The sequence below is a fragment of the Protomyctophum parallelum genome, assembly GCF_964188405.1.
Source record: "Protomyctophum parallelum genome assembly, chromosome: 19".
Taxonomy (NCBI): Eukaryota; Metazoa; Chordata; class Actinopteri; order Myctophiformes; family Myctophidae; genus Protomyctophum; species Protomyctophum parallelum.
The window spans coordinates 34,544,102-34,565,030 of record NC_139717.1 but is presented as its reverse complement, the minus strand read 5'-3'; the positions used below and the strand labels follow the sequence as shown (position 1 = coordinate 34,565,030).

At 40.4% G+C, this 20,929-nt stretch overlaps 2 protein-coding genes across 2 annotated transcripts in view; one reads left to right on the top strand and one right to left on the bottom strand.

Annotated features, from left to right (window-relative positions):
- Positions 1–4,042, bottom strand: part of nt5dc1 (5'-nucleotidase domain containing 1) — an 80,896-nt gene extending 76,854 nt beyond the window's left edge. Inside the window, exons 1-6 of the mRNA XM_083791048.1 lie at positions 3,631–4,042; positions 2,664–2,755; positions 2,040–2,111; positions 1,627–1,736; positions 912–991; positions 100–181 (exon numbers count right to left, since the gene is read on the bottom strand). Coding sequence (XP_083647174.1) covers positions 100–181; positions 912–991; positions 1,627–1,736; positions 2,040–2,111; positions 2,664–2,755; positions 3,631–3,723 — 529 coding nt within the window. The 5' untranslated portion in view covers positions 3,724–4,042. The remainder of the gene's footprint in view (positions 1–99; positions 182–911; positions 992–1,626; positions 1,737–2,039; positions 2,112–2,663; positions 2,756–3,630) is intronic.
- Positions 4,043–4,363: 321 nt separating this feature from the next.
- On the top strand, positions 4,364–19,952 carry frk (fyn-related Src family tyrosine kinase). Its single transcript, XM_083791047.1, has 8 exons — positions 4,364–5,217; positions 8,161–8,282; positions 11,553–11,716; positions 12,304–12,472; positions 12,858–13,016; positions 16,512–16,693; positions 18,621–18,786; positions 19,143–19,952. Exons 1-8 carry the CDS (start codon positions 4,760–4,762, stop codon positions 19,349–19,351), a joined length of 1,629 nt encoding a protein of 542 aa, XP_083647173.1. The 5' UTR covers positions 4,364–4,759; the 3' UTR covers positions 19,352–19,952.
- The last annotated feature ends 977 nt before the right edge of the window (positions 19,953–20,929 follow it).

Here is a 20,929-nt window from a genome sequence, read left to right as displayed (position 1 = left end):
TCACTGCCGATTTCAACTATGGACCTGAATGTGGCTATCACAAAACCATTCTCAAGTGAAAAACAAAACAAACAAAAAAACAAAACAAATTCCACATACCTTTAAATGCAGATGTGTTGTAATTATGGTCAATGGCAGCAACCATGTCTTTCCAAAAGTTTGAATTCACCTCATTTCCACGCTGTTCACAAAAACATGCAGGCATTTTTTAAGGGAGAAAAGAAAACGGTAAACTTCAAAATGTATTCCAGTTACCTATTGAATTATCATATATGCAGAGGTGGAAGTACTGTATTTAAGTACAATTTTGAGGGATTTTTAACTTTTTTTTAATTTCCAATTTTCAAGATTTTACTTCTACTCCACTCTCAGAGGCAAATACTATACTTTTACTCCACTACAATTGTTTTAATTTGAGTTACTAGTTACTTTGTAGATTTTGATTATAAAACATTTCAGCCCTATATAGAATTTGGCCATTTGAAAATAGCCAATAACAGAACTGTATACATTTGAAACCTTTACTAATTTTATACAATTTTGAATTCCGTACTAGAGTATTTCTACATTGCAGTATTTATAGAGAGATGACTTCCGCACACCCGGCAGGTAATTTGGAGCAGGTGCGATGATGACGAGGCATACAATGTAGAAAGGAGGGACACCCGCACACTGCCACTTGCTAGGTTCAGAGCACTTATTCTTAAGAAGCAACGTTTCGGTTTGAAGCCTGAGGAAGGTCGCAAGACCGAAACGTTGCTTCTTAATAATAAATGCTCTGAACCTAGCAAGTGGCAGTGTGCGGGTGTCCCTCCTTTCTACAGTACATGCGTTGCAGTATTGAAATGTGCGTGCTTTCTCCACCACTGCATGTGTATGTAGTAGTATTAAATAATCATATTAGATTTTACCTTGTGCAACATGTCCACCACCCTTCCACAGAGAAGAGCCCCAGGTAGATCAAAATAGTTGTCGTAGTAATAGTACTTTGCTGCAGAAGAAGAAAATAACATTTTGTCAATGCTGAACTTAGTGCATTGAACAGCACTGAAGGCGCTGCATAGCAAGCATATCACTCAAATTCAGTACATCATACAATTGCATCATAATAATGTTTAGGAATTTTACTATGATTTTAAAAATAAAAATAAAGAGATAGAACATACTCAACATAGCCAATGTACAAGCATTTTGTTTTTTACATTGTGTGACGTGTATTACAGTATTACAGTATTACAGTATGACCTACATAAATTGACATTGTCATTATTGTAGACTTATGTTGCCTTCACACTAGTGATGACAAAGCTACAAAATGCCAGGTGTGACCAGATACATTGCTGATGAAGTGCTGCTCAAGCCACACTGCGTAAATAAAAAGTCTAGTGTTAAATAACACTGGAATGCTGAAAACGTTGAGGCCAGTTTGAGCGTCACTTTGGAGCTCAAATGCCACTGGACTCACACACAGCAATTCCAAGAGCTGAAAATATTTATATTGGGCATTAAGGAATCCTTCCATAACCTGTATTATCCACAAAACTGCCAACAGCACAAAACCTCATAAAACTACATTAAAATAAGGTCTGAATCATGAATGAACAATCTTGCATGGGAACACCATACCGGATCTGGTAAAGGAGGTATTGAGGCTGTCGAAGTGCTTCCATTCCCTTTTAGGACCATAGTGTTTGATAATCTCTTCTGTGCTGAGGTCAGTAGTCCCATGTGTTGCCCTAATGAAACAGAGAAACACCTGTTCATTCATTGTTCAGTAATCCCATTATGAAATACTATCAGAAAAAGAAATACGTAATAACTAAAGTCAAATATAATATTTCAAAAAGTATATGAATGTTTAGTTTTATTGAAAAACAAAATGTACACGTTTATTGAGTCATGGAAAATTATATGCAGCGAGGCCCACCAGACCAGAGCCTAAAGAGTACCAATTCAACATTAAATGAAACTTATAGAAGTACTCATTTATGCACATTTTATACAGTTTTACTTATTTGACAGCAGTGCTCTGGCTTTACCGTAAGACGGTTCCATCTTCAGCCAACTTCACCAGGTTTCCATCCTCAAGATCCACAACTAGCCCTTTGAAACTGGATATGAAAATGAGTATAGGTATTTTAGCACCAGTAAATGTGATGAGTGACACCCAAATGCTGACTGTCAGTGTCAGCTCATACACAGCATGGAATGATCAATATTATGAATCACAATGGATGGACATTTAGATGTACTTGCTATAACCCAGCTAGTAAATAGTAAACATAAAAAGTATACAGAAGATATACCAGATCATGCAGCAGTGTTTAGGCCCTGCATTCAAGCCTGACATATTTATTTCTTCATTAAGTATAAAGAAGTATAAACTAAGTTTTTTTTCCCCACAGCACCAATACCAAAAATATTTCCTTATTGAACTAATGATTTCTTTCTTTGATGATTGTCAGACTCACTGTATTTCAGGAATAATGCCCATTTTTTCAAACATTGTAAGAGCTGATTCTGATTTGTCTACAAAGCATTTCCAGAAGCAAGGTCGCATGATCCTCTATGCGTTTAGTTTAGTTTATTAGTTAATTATATGCAATAGAAAAATGCGGTGCACAGAAGCTCTGTGAATCTGCTACTGAGTGACGATGACTCACCAAAAATCCCAGGTTGCAGGTGTTAAATTGAGGAGGTCCTTGTCATAGTCTCTGTGCTCCACCAGGAAACTGGCAAAGCTCTCATAGATTAGCTGCAAACAAAGAAGTCAAGTCAGTTGACAGCCCAGAAAGAATCCAATGACACTGGGTATACTATACAGGTCCAATTTCTACTGTTTTAACAACAACTGATGACCAGTGTAAAAAAAGTCACTACAGAATTGCAAGAAGCACCACTGGTTGACAGACCACACCATAATTACTATGTAATACTGTTGTTACAGACAGTAACACTGTGCTTGGCTGACACAATTACTAACATATTGTAACAACATATTAGGTTGTTGTTTACAGTTAACACTGCCTGGCTGCCTGGCACATCAATGTCTGCCAAATCAATACACTCCAAAGCTGTCGTGTAGTAGGACTAGGCCTACTACAGAAATATAACACACTATGCATGCATGACAGTTGACACTATGCTTAATGTGATTTTGAACCATTGAATGAAAGTCACACGTCTGTCAGTTCAACGAGGGGATATACATTTGCGATCCTTGCATTTGCAAACATAAATCAAAGGGCACAATTATGACAGATGTACATCCAGGCCTCGAAAGCAAGTTAAAACACATTATGATGATGATCATCATCATCAGCAGCAGCAGCAGCAGCACCATCTCCGATGTTGAACCTGTGAGTGAGTCACGCAGAGCGACTGCAGCTGCAGCAGCATCCAACATGCATACGTTACATAGGCTACATACTGTACGTTACATCCTCACATCCACGAGCCAATATTCATCACAAATCAGTTGCTGAACAGATGAACCGCGGCTTTTCCACGTGGGCGCCACATTATTATAAACACAATGTGAAAACCGACATTATATCAACTCTGACGGTCATCATTATTGTCACCATAGATGATGTTGCTCGCGCTAGCTTGCACGAGCTACACACTCACCCTGGAGGTCTCCTTCAGATGGTACCGGCAGAGCGTGTGGTCCAAGTCAAAGCCGATCACATCGCAGTCTGAAAGGCTGAAGTATTCGCTCATTGTAGCAAACCGGAGGACAATCAATCAATCGATCGATCAGTAACGTGTACTACACACAGGTTGCACACACAGCAGCGCCACTGTCTGATCTGTCAATGTCAATGACGACAGGGATCTGCGGCGTCTAAAGCATCTGCCCCTCTCCCGGTAGCACGTAGCACTCGGTTTTACTTTTATAAATGAAAATGGGGTTTCCCCGGGCCGAACGGTTTCTAGAAGTCAACACCCAACATTCATTCAATGCGATATGTCAATAAGTTGTCCATAATATGCAGCTGAAGTTGAGCTAAGGCTGGTATCGCCAGGAGAAGGCGACAGAGAGGCGACAGGCTTCCGGGCGTGTGTGTGCACTATGTGTGTGTGTTGGAAAAAACCGTACGGGACCACGTAGAAGCGCAACATGAATGTGGTGCGCAGCGCGGCACATTTCTCCATTTTTAGTTTTTTACGCCACTTCAGGATAACATCGGTAAACTACGAGTTCAGACAGAACACAGAATAGAGATTTCAACAAGTAACAACTGAAACAAAATAGAAAATACTCGCTGACACTGGGCGTGAATGTTGGCTACTTATATTTTGTATACCGGTGCCTTTCTTTGTATATATACACAGGCCTAGCACATTATTGCCAGTATTTGTTTGATTAAATTGTGAAATCTAAGCCGTATATTTGACAGTCGTTGTGAGAAAGCAGGGCTCCTGGAGTGTCCCTCACCAGTCACCACAGTATTCATGATATGCATGAGCCAGTCTGAGTCTGGGTGGAGTGGAGGTTCTTTCGACAACAGGTGAAGAAGGAGGCAAGGAGCACACAGAGCAGGCAGCAGGTGCAGGTGATTGACCAATGGAGCGCTGAACTATAAACCTGTCCGCGTTCAACGAGCTGGAGGGCAATAAATCCCGTCTTCTGACTATCTTTTATGACCTGGGAAGTATTTCTTTGCCTCTGACTTCACTTCAACTTATTGGTCCAAAGACCACAGCCGTTGACAGGGCAGACTGGACAGCGCAGCAACCACGGTAAACTAGTATCATGGATCATAAAGGCGGCCCTGATCGCTTCCCAGTGATTTCCACCATGGATATTCGAGAACAGTGCGATTTGTGTTGCACGCGTTTTTTAAGTTGTTTCAAGAGGCCAAAGCCCGAAGGCACTGACGGTGGGAAGAAAAAACACTTCGAGGTGGTGATTGTAAATCCTCATGCTGCAACAACGGACGCGGACCCCAAACCCGGCCGCATCTCTTCACCGAAACTCCCGGGGCTGGACCCGGGGCTGGACAACGTGAAATGTGTTTACATTGCTCTGTATGACTACACCGCTCGAACCGAGGAGGACTTGAGCTTTAATGCCGGGGATAAACTGGAAGCTCTGGACAAAAGTAATGGGGACTGGTGGTATGCGAAAGCACTCACCGGAGTTTCTGCCTCGAAGAAAGGTTATATTCCTGCCAATTATGTGGCACCCGTGGAGAGTATTGACGCCGAGCCGTAAGTATAGCCTACACTAGACTAGCGCACTGTATGGCCCTTATTGTTGCCCCCCCCCCGGCCCCACTGTTGCTTGAAAATAATTAATATTATGTATTTGAGATACAGGCAATAATTAAGATTATCAACGACAGGACATTTTTGTATGAATTAGAATTATAAAACATTTTGGTGGCACTGCTGTTAATTTCTTTCCTGTGCAAAATATATTATTGCATTGACAAAGACATAGCCTAAGTAAGTGTCTTAACTTTTAGACTCAGTTTGTAATGGTCAACATGTTTAAAATGAATGGGTTGTGAGTACATTTTGGCCTATTTATATCCATACTGACCTATTTTTCCCCCCCAAACATTCCTTTAAATGAATTGTTTTGTTTGTTGATCCTGTGGGAGTGCCACTTGTCATACCTGAGTTGTCAGTGTTGGGTTAAAGTGGTTAATCATTGTCTATGACTATGTCCAGGAAGTATAGCTACAGTAGCATAGGCTAGGTTAATAATTCTGGTATACCGTTGCGTTCAGATCATCAACCAAGCATTAATATGCTTAAGATGGCATTTAATGGGTAATCACAAATAGCTAGCATCAAATTGCTAGATGTGGATAGACAAACTGGTTGTTCAAGGTGGCTGTACTTGTACCACTAAACAGAGAGGGTGACATAATCATAGCAGGCCTACATCACCATTCACCATGGCCACAAACTAGCCCCTCTCGGAACCCTACATAAAGCTTTTCTGAACCATTGGGTTCTGCTTGGAGGGCTAGCCACAAACATGCTGCTGAATGGGTTTCTTGTGAGAAGTTCAGTTCTCAGTGTGTTTTGTGAAAGGGTTTTAATTATGCATATCTTCATTTATAAACTTTTAAGTAATTGTTACAGAAATGTATTTTTATTACTAGTCCTTACCCGTTGTGAGATATTGCCCCCCCCCCCCCCTCCCCTAAATATCTTTAATTGCTGTTCATCTTAACTTGTAGAATATATTCGTGTGGTTTTTTTTTTATGAATAAAAAAAGCACTATAACATGAAAGTATTCGTACAAATGCATGGGTAGGGAAATATGTTCATGGCAAGGACCACAACATTTGCCCACAGACCCCCATTTGAAAAGTATGAAGGCCCCCCAGTTTGACATGCACCACAGAAACTATATGGACAGTTGCACAGATACTCCCAAATGTATTTTGTGAGTCGCACAGATTAAGTTATAGGTGCATTTGCGTCAAATGTGCACAATTCTGATCTCTGGCTTGAGAAAACTCATGGCTTTTTCAACCTGTGATGTTGTGAGCTTGTAGATTAGCTGTTTTCACCGGAGTGCACACTTTATCTCCCCAAAAGCATGTATTTGCAACAAACGTTTGAAATTTCCGCATTTGCGGTGTCCCCTATGGCTGAAAATGGAATTGCTTTGTGCTCTCCGTTGATTAAACCACCCACGACATGTGAATGAAATTTGGGGTGGATTGGATTGATTGGATTTGTCATTTGTGTCATTTGTTTGTAAAACAGGCCCCTCCCACTAACTTTAGACGCCGATTACAGCCGAACGATACAGACTATGAAAATGCTGGCTGTGGCGTTTTCATCGGATAGGTCCAGATATCATGTATACCGATTTTTGTGAGATTTGCACAAAAGCTGTAGGTGGAAGAGCAAAAAGTGTGTTTTGAAGAAAATTCAAAATGGTGGAAAATCTATCCTGACGCAAATGGGAGTGGCCTATATGGGGAGATGGTCTGCATTTACTGCATTGTTTCTCAACTTGTGGTCAATACAATAAATTCAAATATGAATCTTCACTTTCCTATACTAAATGCATGGTCAGGGACCACATGCAACACCTTCACGGACCACCAGTGGTCCACGGACCACCTGTTGAAAACCCATTATATAACCAACTACATTACCTCTAGACACAAAAGAGAATTTCAGGAGGAGAGTAAACTCGATTTGTGCAGGCATGTTATGTATGGATTATTTTTATCCCAGTTATACTCAAAAGGAAAGTCATGTCAAATAATAGCCAATAGCCATGGACAGTCATGTTCCAGGGCTAGTCAAATACTGGAATCATGTTAAATAAGTTCAACAAATAGAGCCTACTGTTGTAAAGTACATGCCTGGAAGGCTGGCATGCCATGGCATTTTCATCAAGCATCTTTATAAGAAACTTCATTCCAGCTGAAAGCTAGTTCTTCCTGTTCTTTTCATATGTTGTAGGAAACACTTCCACAGTTTCTTTCATTCACTTACAGTACCTGATTAGCGTGTTTTGTGACAAGGTAGAGAGTGCTTTGACTTGAGTCATCATGAATGAATGACCAGTCCGATGATCTTAATCACTGATTAACCTTAACAGAGTCTGATCAGACTGTTTTTGTTCTAGAGAGTCCTGTGCTTTAATCCTTTAAAACCCAAAAAGAAATGCATAGGCTAGATGTGTTCATAACACATTTCAAGGCACAATGTTTCTCTGTAGATTTTTTTTTAGCGTTTTTTTATTATACATTATACCGGCGGGTATGTTCACTGAGCATATATTCTCTTTTTCAGCAAAGCCCTGTTTCACACTCTCACAGATGCATGCATTCACAGTACACCTGGGAGCTTCCCAGTACAACCACACAGTCTTGGTGTTTCACAAATTCACACTGAGCAGCTCCACTGAGGCAATTTTGGGTCAAGTGCACTTCAATGGCAGAGAATGTTTTTTCTTCTGACAGTTTTCAGTTTTCATTCAGAACAACATTTTCATACTCAAGGCAGACTTATAGATCACAAAATAGCTATTCATAACAAAGCATGTCCAAGAGGGGGCTTCATCTATATGGATGAGGGGGCTTCATCTATATGGACTATATGGTCGCTAAAGCGACCATATAGACAAATGATGACTATGTGGTATATTTATCTGCTTCCTTTGTGATTTGCAGATGGTATTTTGCTGACACAAAGAGACTCGATGCAGAGAAGCTGTTGTCAGCTGGAGAGAACAAGCATGGAGCCTTTCTCATCAGAAACTGTGAAAGTCAGAAAGGGGACCTTTCTCTCTCAGGTAATCTCATCTCCTGTTGACAACAAGCTGTGCCATGTTAGGTGACATCTTTCCCCTTCTTCTCTGAAACCATGCAATCAACCTCGTGGACTTTAGCATCAACAATAAAAAACGTCATGTTATGTAGCACCTCGCCCATTTCTGTGCCAAGTTCCTGATAAAGGCTTAAAGCAGGAACTGGATACACTAAACGCATGTTTCCTCATTACATTCCTAGAACAATCCCAGCTTTGCTCAAGCGAACCTGACTGAAAGTGATTGATCATTCAAGGTCAACGACTTAAAGGGTAAGACCACTTCTTTTGAGGTTTGGGTTGTGTAGTTACTTTGCCATGATGCAACTCCAAATGTGGACAAGAAATAAAAATTAACTGCTCCAGTGATTAGAAATTGATAATTCAAAATATGCTCCTCATTGACTTACATTGTAGCTAAAACAGCTCTCAAAGTCACTCTTTTAGTACGTAAACAAACACAAACAATGTTGATTCAGACAATATAGAGCATCACCAAAACTCATGTGGTTTTATTTTTTCATAAAAATGTTATCTTCCTTCCATTTTATTGGGAAGAAAACCCGGACTGGATCCATGGATCCGGATCCAGATCTTCAAATAGTAAAATCAACAGGAATCTAACATTTTTATGAAAAAATAAAACCACATGAGTTTTGGTGATGCTCTATATTGTCTGAATCAACTTTGTTTGTGTTTGTTTACGTACTAAAAGAGTGACTTTGAGAGCTGTTTTAGCTACAATGTAAGTCAATGAGGAGCATATTTTGAATTATCAATTTCTAATCACTGGAGCAGTATTTTTTTATTTCTTGTCCACATTTGGAGTTTCATCATGGCAAAGTAACTACACAACCCAAACCTCAAAAAAGTGGTCTTACCCTTTAAGCATGCTCCAATAAAAGCAGCATAACTTTATCTTGGTCTGGATCAATCTCTTCGTTCACCGTGTCAGAGGACCTTGGTGTAATTGATACATTAAACCCAGTGAAGGACCACCTGCTCATTTGAGTTCATTAAGCAGCTAATAACCCCATGTTACATCAGTGATAATAATAATGAATGTTATTTGTATTGCATTTTTCATTCACAGGGAATCTCAGAGTGCTACATGTTTAAAAACATATAATCAATCACAGAAGGTTAAAAACAGGGTTATCAAAAAAGAATCGAGTGCAAAAAACGACAACAATTTAACATGAGCCAAGTGGGTAGATTTTGAAGGTGCGTTTTACCAATGGAAATACATAAATTGGCCTCGCTCTGCGCACATTCGTATTATGAAAGGCATATCGGCCCGTGTTGAACGCACTGACCCGTGTTGAACGCACACACATTATGGCTTACCGCGGTCCTGAATATTTTAGCATTGTGGGAGTGTCCATATGTTAATTATTTTCGCTTTGCGCAATTTGCTATTAAGCCCCTTGACCTAAAGACACTCAGCGCATAACGATTAGACGTGGGTCTGACCACCTCATAAACGCAAAAAGCACTGTTTGATTTGACACTTGAGCGGCGCTGGGAGGCTGGTAGAGTGTTGCCATGTCTGTTTATTATAAGCGGCTTATTTTTCTGTAAAGTTGCTTTCTGTGTGGTTGTTTTTCTTGTTTCTAAAGTGGTTATTTGGGCTTTTCTCCTAATGTTGTTTAAACCAGTGATCCTCACACAGCACATTCCCATGTCAAGGATCCCCAGATGAATGCATTTGCCCAACTAAGGACAGCTAATCCAAAAATTAAATAAAAAGATTACTTTTGAAAATAGCAGATCTATACCAGCTCACAATGCATCACATTCATTCATTAAAACTATGAACTCTGACTGCAGGGGGATATATAATGATCATTATAACAATGTGCAAGAACATATTTAAAAAGAAGGAAGAACTTTATATTTGTGGACAATCAAAATGTTTTTTTATTTTAATGTGGTGTCATTCAAATTAATCTGGATATGGCAGACTCACTATTTAGAAAATAAAAACATGGCACTTCATTTAAAATAGGTTACAGACCCCTGTTATATGCGCTTATTTTATAGACCTATTTACTTGTTTCTATGAGACATGGCAGTTTTGCGTCTTTTTTAAAGAAATGTTGAGATTAGAAACGGCCATAATTCTTTCATTTCTCAACCTTAAAAATAAATAAAAACATCTCCATAATCCGTGGGAAATGTGCTTTCATATGCTGTATCACACCCGATTCAAGTCTTCTTCAATAAAATGCTACGAGCGAACTCAGCGAAGACCATACCATCGGGGCCACAGCATTACGCAGCACGCATTCAACTCATTCCTTCGTCGTGACTTGAATGAAATAAAATATAATAAACGTTATTTTACTGGTGTTTTTCAATAGAAACAAATAAAGAGCGTGTGTAGGCTACTGTGTGCAAGTGCAACAGTGCATACATGCATGCACTAGGCTATATTTCTTCCGTGTCGGGATGGTGATTGAGCTCTTCAAGTTCACAGCCCGTTTGGTCTTTCATAAAAAAACGTTGATATTAGCCTATAAACACTCATGGTTCTCTCATTTCTCAACCGTTTTATTAAATGTAAAAATCTCCATATTCCTTAGGAATCTTGCTTTCATTCGCTGTATGGTACATGGTTCTATCGTTATCGAATTAATTAATTACGCATGGATTGGCAATTTGCCAATATGCTGCTATCTACTCGCAATTCCATTCCGATCTGAAAGGTGGGTCTGTTCTTTTGAGGCATAAAGGTGACAGCATGCAGTGCAATAGGAATAATTAACCCAAATGTGACAAAGGCATGTCATGTCTTCTATGGTGCCAGCCTGAAGAAATGTCATACCACGATCCCCAAAGTGCGCATTCCGTATGTGACATCAGCTGACTGGTAAAGAGAATAGTACGGACATGTTGATTGGGTACGTCTCAAACACGCCTTAAACACACCCATGACTAATTCAAGGCCGTTTTGCGCACTCCGCGGGGTGTCAAAAGCGCTTCTTAACATGCCCAAAATTGCAATATGACATACTACACGCCCCCAGATCATAATACTGTAATTAGATTAGTAATATAGAAGTAAGTAAAATAGAAGTCCTAAATCGACCCCCATGTGTCTTAGATGTACTGTATATTATTTATCAAATTTAATAAACATTTATTGTCTTAGATGTATGTCTGTACTGTATATGATTGATCAAATTTAATAAACTTATTAAAATAAAATGTAATAATAGCCAGCTACAGTAACCTTCTGCATGTTCTCTTTTAGTGTTGGATAGAGGGAAGGTGAAGCACTACAAACTCAGAAAAACTGAGACTGGCCGTTATTTTGTGTCCAAGCTTAAAAGCTTTGAAACACTGCGGGAGTTTGTGAACCACTACACCAGGCAGGAGGATGGGCTTTGTGTGCGTCTGACCGAACCATGCAAAAAGGTGAAACATTGATTCTGTATGCATAATGGACTAAAAGCTATGAATGGTTTCCTCAGTTGGGTTGTCAATTTGTATGCTGGTGGTAGAGGAACAACACTATTGTCAAAAAAAATGATGTATTGCATATGATATAATTATTGTCTATACCTGTACTTTCATCTAATGTTAACTTACAATATAATTGTAGTTCATAAAATAATACTGTTTTTAACCACTTGAACCCTATACACTTCATTGACCTGAGTCTCCCATCAGCCTAGGTACTAGGCCCATTTTTTTCCCCCCTCTGCACCAAATCTCTTTGCAGAAAATGGCTGTTATCTACAAACTCAAAATGTGTCACAACACAGCGCGTTGAGCTTGTAGATCTCCTATGTTCACCCAAGAATAGGGACAGTCACACTAGGGTTCTTTATCATTGATTTAAAAAATAAAATCAGACTTGTGTATGTGTGTGTGAGACAGAGACTGGACAGACACAGGGACACACATTGCTGTCTCTATAGGAGTGGTTGCACCACTCAAACAAAACGGTATTAGCTGGAAAAGTTGATTTGATTTAGTCTCTTGTGACCGGCTCTTTGTAGATCGAGGCCCCACAGACTCATGGTCTGTCCTACAATACAGTAGACCATTGGGAGATTGAGCGGACTTCCATCAGACTGTTGAAGAAGCTGGGAGCGGGTCAGTTTGGAGAAGTCTACGAAGGCCTGTGGAATGACACCACAGCAGTGGCAGTGAAGACACTCAAACCTGGTAAATACAACTTGTTTTGCAGATTTGGAACACTATTATAAAACACGGTTTACATGTAAGATACTGAATAAAAGAAATATCCAGTAATGGCTATTCCTCCTCATAGAACAGAAAAAGTTAAATATTAACTAACAATGTGCAGTAATGGCCAACAGAAACTTGTGGGAAACCATAAACTCTCCTTATTACAGTTCAAAAGGACATGGTCTCTTGGCTCATCAATTAATAGCCTGTTAAGAGTTTTGTGTTAGAGTATTCTAATTTAATTCTCATTTAATTGTCTGCAGTGCTAATGCAGGAGAGAAGCCCAATGGGGTTCTTTAATGACTTCAACTAATGTGATTGAATACTGATTTATAAAACTATTAACTGACACTCTTCCCAGGTACCATGGATGCTCAGGACTTCCTCAGGGAGGCCCAGATCATGAAGAAGCTGCGTCACCCCAAGTTGATCCAGCTGTACGCCGTGTGCACCGTGGAGGAACCCATCTACATCATCACAGAGCTCATGAGTAATGGCAGCCTGCTGGACTACCTCCAGAGTAAGCCATCATTTTAAGCTTCAATTTGCTGAGGGGATGGGGGATCCATGCTGCTGCTTTTGATATTGTGTCCGATCCTTTGTCTAGGTGAGACGTGACCTTTGACACAATCAAACGAAGAGCAGGGAGAAAAAATACAACCACCCCAATTGTATAAGTTAAAGTTATATTGACATATTGTACTCTACTATACGGACAATTACATTTTATTAATTTACCGTATGGTGGACTAAATAAGTATTTTTCATGATTCCATAGCGCCAGGAACGTCTTTTTGACATGTTTTTGAGCTTTGTATTAATTCATAATCAGCTCACCAATAAAGTGGGGCTCCCGGGTGCTAGGCAACGCTCGGCTCAGTGTGTTTTGCCCTCCCAAAGATGGCAGCCTGCACACAATGCTGGGGACACTGACCTTTTATAACCGTTTTTCTTGGAATTACGAGCTGGATTGAACAACGCGCCGATGTTGCCAGCTCAATACTTAATCCCAGTTACCGCGCAGTTAAAATATGAATGCTTCTTAAAACTCTTAACTAGATGGTGATCACATTTGATTAACTTTAGCCGATTGCCGCTAACTATTTTTGGGGACACTTGTTTTTCAAGTGAAATAGAACAAGAGTCTATGGTGGCGGTCGGTCAGTCAGTCAGCAATTTAGTTGAATCAATCTCTCTTTGATCTGCAAAATTGCTGGTCAGACTGGTTCTTGCCATATGACGATCCGAGTCCTCTGCAGCTATTGTTCAGATTTTAGACATCAGGGAAGTTGATGTTTATGCGATATGGGATGTTTAGAAACAAAAGTATAGAAGCAAAAGCACTTTTTTTTCCTTCAAATTAATAATTCTGGTTCAGTTTAAAGTGAAATGGCAGATCAAAGTCTGAGTCAGTAAGCGATCTTACTGATGTCTTCCTACTCGTTTGCAGAATGTGTCTGCTTCTGACTGATAAAGAGAAGGAGGGATTTTCTAGAGTCAGCTTACTTTGATCTCATATGGTACACTATGACAGGTTGAAACCTAGTCATGGAAAAGTCAGAGTGCTTACAACATCTCTCATTCACAACAGATTAGTCAGACTCGCTCAACAAAATGCCATCTCGTGTCTGTTTGCGTTTTCGTGTTTGTTTGTGAACGTGTATGTATCCTTGTTTTTCTGCATTCTTGAGGACTGATTGGTTGGACCCAAGTTTAGGGTTTTGGTTAGAAGTATTAGTCTAAATTAGTATATCGTAAGGCTAAGTTAGTGTGTGCACCAGTGTGTGCGTATACACCTGGCGCTGGGTGGGTGGGCTGGAAACGGACAGAGAGCAGCACCTCAAACAATAGCACTGTCCTCCTGATTGTTCGCGTTTGTATAGGGTCGATTATAAGGTGTTCCAGTTCAAGATTCATAGACAACATAATAACATGCATCACCGACCAAAGAATACTCCTCCTCACACCTATAACATAAGAGATCCAGGCAAAGCAGGTGAAGTTCCCCATAGATATTCTCTCATGCAGAATCAGTGGTCAAAATGGTTATAATAAATGTTCATGCTCAAAGTATCACTTTTACTTTTACTTTTACTTTAGGGGTACAACAATACAAAAATAGCTGATTTGCTTGACAATGAATGGAGAATTTACGTCGTATGTAGACGAGCAAATCCACTTTTCTAAATGCGGTGCAACTGTTTTAATTCAGCTTATATACACACACACACACACATACATTGAATATATATTTTTAACAGTGTATCATCGTTAAAAGATAACATAAGTTGACAAATTAATTCATGAGGAAGTATTGGATGATGTGCGATGATGAGAGCACCACTCACTTCACAGTTCACACAGGTGTGATTTTTTTTTTTTTTTACCATTAATCTGTTGGATTCACCTCCCATGAGTAATGGCGTTGTGGCAGTATGACAGATGTTGTGTCACTACCAGTCAGACGGATGGTCAGTCTGAGGAGCGCTCATTTTCAATTGATGTCTGTAGCCTTGAGTTTGCTTAGTGCTGTATGCCCTCTGGCTCATGACAAGGACTTGGTCAACGTCACGCAGAGGCTAGCCTTTAACATGTACAGAGTACAGACAGGGTGACAAATTAAAGGAAATGCCTGAATAATTGAGTGGAGAATCGTAAGAAATGCAGATGCTTCCATACAGGTGGAACAGGATGAACTCTCTCAGGTGACTTGAGAGAATGTCAATGCGACAACTACATGAGGGATGTTATAGTCTGGTTGCAGTGCATAAACCCTTCATTACAAAGACTAATGCACATTTGATCGTTCAGTGGCCCAATTAAACCCTAGGCACTGGTCTACGAGATGTGGGGGGGGGGGGGTGATATGGTCACATGAGTCATCCTTTACATGGGGGGGGGGGAAGGTGATATGGTCAGATAAGTCATCCTTCAACATTATTGGTCAGATATGAGTCATCCTTCACCATATTGTGGGTGAGTGCAATAGAATGGTTCATTGTCTCCACCAGGCCGAAGGCATGTGGGGAGAGTATGTTTTGCACTCCGTCCGTCCGTGTGTCCGTCCGTGTGTGTGTGTGTGTGTGTGTGTCCGTCCGTCCGTTAGTAGCTAATCTCGGCCACCGTTAACCCGGTCGATGCCAAATTTTCCACACGCATCACCACACATCACGCAAATTGGTACACAGTCTCTCTACAGCCATTCAACGAAACCGGTCTTTCAGATTTCTCAGACTCCATCCTGATTGGTTAAGATTGGCTTCCAAAGTTCACAGGAGTGCTCAGTTTCAAACAAAATGCTGCAAATCATGAACACATCGCGTGATCTCCTTGAAATTGTGCACCCACATTCCCACTAGGCCGAGGACGAAATGCCACATGAACAATTTCAACTCAGCCTCAAGGTGGCGCTATAACTGGCCGAAAAGTGTTTTACCTCTAACTGCACGAATCTGTGGATCACTTTGTATGCCAACTCCCTAGAGGCCAAGGAAAAACCTTTGTCTGGATTTTTTCACATCTGCTCTTTATAGCGCCACCAGGAGGCCCACATATGTAAAACACATTTTCTATTATTACTCAGATTTTATCCAAATTTCACGCAAATCGGTACACATGATCTCCATAGTCATGTGATCAACACAGGTTTGTTTGATTTCTCATATTCCATCCTGATTGGCCACGATTGGCTCCTACAGTTTTCAGGAGTAGCAAATGGCCACAACTCGGCAGCGTCCGATTGCGATGAAACTGTGCACGCATATTCCCACTAGGCTGAGGAAGAATCCTGGTGGAGACCTGTGCCGATTGACACTTTTTCTATACTGTGCTGTTATGGTGCAGAGTCATTTTACTGTCACCAGATGTCAACCCAAATGATTGGGGGAGGATAACCACTACTTTAGGGAATTGGAAAAAACAATTTACATTGTTTTTTCCTTTTAATTTGTCAGTCATCTGTGTACATACATTATACTGTACAATAATCATGTTAATTCTCCCCCTGTCTCTGCAGAGGACCAGGGTGCCAAGCTGGGTGTGTCTGATCAGATTGAGATAGCTGCTCAGGTGGCAGCCGGCATGGCCTTCCTAGAGCTCCAGAACTACATCCACAGAGACCTGGCAGCCAGGAATGTGCTGGTGGGAGACAACAACGTCTGCAAAGTGGCTGACTTCGGCCTTGCCAGGGTTTTCATGGTGAGTTTTTTTTTTTTTTTTTAAGATTTGTTTTATACTTTATTTATTTATTCATTTATAGGATGTAGTCTTGACAGGAGATGGGGAGTGACATGCAGCAAATGTCGTCATGGGTTTATATTTTGCAGCCTAGGTGCCTGGACTGGTACGCCAGCGGCGTATGGGTGCCAGAGCCACAGCGCTCCGCATAGCGGACACGGGCAGCTTTCGCTGGCCGGTGCTTTAGAACAGGGCTGGGAACAGACCGGACGACAGACAGGACGGCCGCAGCATATTTCTAAACAAACTATTCATTGTATTCGATCAATAGATCACAGACTACGTGCAAAACTGCAAATTATTCAATACTGAACAACTATGTGATGTAGTAATTAATATTATATATACAGGTACAGCCTCCTTGTTGTAGCTGTGTCCACTCTGCCGGCTTGCACCGCCGGGAGACCAGAGTCCTGCATGGGTCACCTGTGATTATTACTTCAAAATACAAACCAGACATGCCCCGCACATCAAATTATGGACCCGTTGTCTGCCCTGTTACCCGTTCGTATCACCGCTCGCTATCTTTGACTATAAGTTACATAAGTGCCGTTGTTTGGGTGGAAACCGTGCGCTTTTATTATCACAATAAAATGTTACCCACCCGCGTTTAGTCCGTCCCTGTGAACTTATAAAAGTATATGCGGGTAATGCGGGTACCTGTTGCAGGAGACTCACCAGAACGCAAAAAAGACAAACGCAATATAACTGTTCATGGCTCTGCCTGCTCTGTTGGTGTAAATAAGAGATTTGATAGGGTATATTTTATATACACACATTTAAAAGAAATAAAGGAGCATGCGTCCTGTCTCCTTTACTCACCACTGTCACCAGCCATGAAGAATTGGTGCATGTTCGCTGTATCTGCTCTGCCTGCTCTGTTGGAGTAATAAAGAGATTCAATGGGACATATTACTGTATATATGTTTTATATACACAGATTTACAAATAAAATCGTGTCAAATTCTGTCTCCCTTACTCAGGTTCATGTTACAACCCGGTATCCTAGTCACACACATGACATGGTCATTTGTTCTTGTTTGTTTGTTTTACCAAAACTCCTTAGAGTAGTTAACCATATGACCCTAGCGTCCCTATTCTGGAGTGAAGTTTTGGCAAAAACGTCGGATCTATAAGCTCACAAGGCATTGCATCTCCTTTTGAGCATGTAGCAGATAAGCGTGGAGGGAAAAACTTAGGGGACCTAGTATAGACCCCTGGGGTACACCAGTCAACAAAGTAGCCTACTGTATGTAGAGTTCACCACTTTTCAACCTATCTTCATATAATTAGTAATAAAATAGCCAAAAAGAAATCTACTCATTCTGTGTCTGTGGGAAGTTCAGAAACATGTCCACCAGTGACATCATCGATGGGGAATCCAAGCTAATAGAATTCTATTCCTGAAAAGTTGGCAATGCGAAAATGGAAGTCATTGTTTTCACCAGTTTTTTAAATCTTGTTTAAAAAGAAATCTGCCTACATGATTTCTGTCCACAGCCCTCCTGTGATACATAGAGCGAGTAGAAAACAATTGTGGTAATTTATCATGAACCATACCATTACCAATTATATGAAGACAGGTTAAAAAGTTGTGAAGTGGTCCTTTTAAGTAGTTACATAAGTAATATTTTTGAATATCAACAATGTATATAGGGTTTAAAGCTACACTACGTAAATGCTTTACTGAATAAAAGCTTTTATTTGCTCTTTAACTGAGACATTTAGATCTGTGGTCTGGCAGGACCTTTACTGCTTATCAGACAAGGATCAGTGGTAAACATTCCAGCACTTGCGGTGGGAGACCCGGGATCAAATATTGCAGTTTTATGCCATTAAACAAGTAAATATCCATAAATATTTGCCTTGTTTTGTGGGGGTGGGTTAGATGGAGAGTGACAATGTGTATGAAGCCAGAGAAGGAACCAAATTCCCTGTGAAGTGGACTGCTCCGGAGGCCTTCCTGGACAGCAAGTTCTCCATCAAATCTGATGTGTGGTCCTTTGGTATCTTGCTGTATGAGATTGTGACTTTTGGCAAGATGCCGTATCCAAGTAAGAGCTTTGTAATCAATCACCTTTTATGTTAAATAGATTTAAGTATTAATCATATTTTGTAAGTGGAATGTGGATTTATTTTTTACATACATTTAAATGTGCACTTTTATGAATTTACCAAATTAAAACCAGGAAAGCATCTTTGTCATTTTAGATTTATTTTTGACTATTCAAAAATAGCAGATCTACAAGCTCTACTTGTGCTACGTGGCGAGCGTGGCAAGCTTGTACATCTGCTATTTTTTTATCTTGAAATTGTGAGAACTACTGATTTTAGAAGGCATTAGTAGAATCAGTCTCATGTCTTAATGGATTAAGTTATCATGTTGCAATTCTTCTTCTTCTCCATCCAGCCATGACCAACCAGCAGGTGGTGCAGAGGTTGCCAGGGGGCTACAGGATGCCCTGCCCCCCTCACTGCCCCAAAGTCATGTATGAGATCATGATGGACTGCTGGAAGGCGAACGAGCAGGACAGACCCACGTTTGAGACACTCCAGTGGAAGTTAGAGGACTTCTTTGACATGGACGTGACATCCTATGATGATGCCAACCGTTACTAGTGGAAAACAAACCGAACAGACTCTCGTGTATGAAAAACAATGGGCAGTTGAAACCACACACTGTCTCTACCATGCGACATGAACAACACCATGGAAAAATCAATCGATCATCATCGATGATTTCTATCTCCAGTAATGCAGCTTACAGTGATTCAAGCTGCATACATGCCTTTAATTTGCCACATTGCCACTGTACCTGATCGAATATAGTAAAGAAAAAGATCCTATTGTGTAAATTATTTGCCATTGTAGGGGAGCATACTGTATGACTAGCGGGAGGCATTCAACATGGCAACTGTTATTTGCAACAGCTCTTCTGCTTTTGTTTGCCAACTTAAATGCACTTTGAATCAGATGACAGAGAGTGAAAAGTCTATTGCTCTCGACGAGACGTCTCTCTCCGAGGGCTTCTTGCCGCCTGGACTCTTACCGTAACAGCTTGCTCTCAGGTGAGCTGGAATGCTGCTGTCTTATCTAATCCTGATGAACAGGTTCTGCGTGCGTGCGCTCGGCAATGTCGGCATAGCGTGCATACTTTCCACTGGTGGCCCGCCAAGCTTTCATCAGGGAAGGCACCTGTGAGTCGTGTTCATTTACGGCCTCAATCTGCTTGGCTTATCCACGTATGGAAGTGTGTGTGTGTGTGTGTGTGTGTGTGTGTGTGTGTGTGTGTGTGTCCGACCGACCGACCACTGTCGGAATTACAATTTTTCATTGAGATCAAATCATAGGAGTCTCTGCATTCTAAACTAGAACTAAATAATGTGCATTGGCCTGTATCTGCTGTCATACTTGTAGCTGGACTTTTTCATCAGACATGTTGCTCAAGTGGAATAAGCTTGTTGCTCTCCTGGTCTGCCACATGTAATGTAGTGTAACCGTTTTTATTGTGACCTTATTTCAGTGTGGTGTTAACCTATGGAAAAGTATTGTGGCTACACGACACTCAATGAGAATCACCCTTAGATGCTGTTTAGATGGGTGTAACAACACAATGTATTTACACAGTAAAAATCCTCAGTGTCTCATTTGTACACTGAGTTAAACGAATACAAGATTTTATTATGTACCTGTTTTTGGGTCTACTCTCTTTACCTATCGTGTTGTTACACCCATAGTATTATGACGATTATCATTGATTACAGAATAACATTAAGTACGCTACTGCCTACTTGACATAACAAGTGACGCCCAATTTATACTTTGTCATTTGATCGTGTCATGCCAATCTACAAGCTGTGGTTTGATGACTGAATGTTAAGAGAATTTGTTGACGGTGATCTGAGCCTACAGTATGTTCATCTGGATCTCTCAAAGTGTTTGTCTATGATCTTATGCCAAGTTTAGATCAGCTAATTATGATTTTATGGAGGAACCTTTAACCTAATGTGACACATAATAAGGAAGTTGCAGAACATTATTCCACCTAATTTCTTTAATGTTGTTAAATAATTTTGTGTAATGTTTTTTTTTAATGTTGTGAACAAAATCTTATTAATTGTACAATGTAGCCATTATTTGGTATTTTGAAGTGTTCGTGTAAGCTCATACAGTTTGATTGTTTTAACAAGGATTACA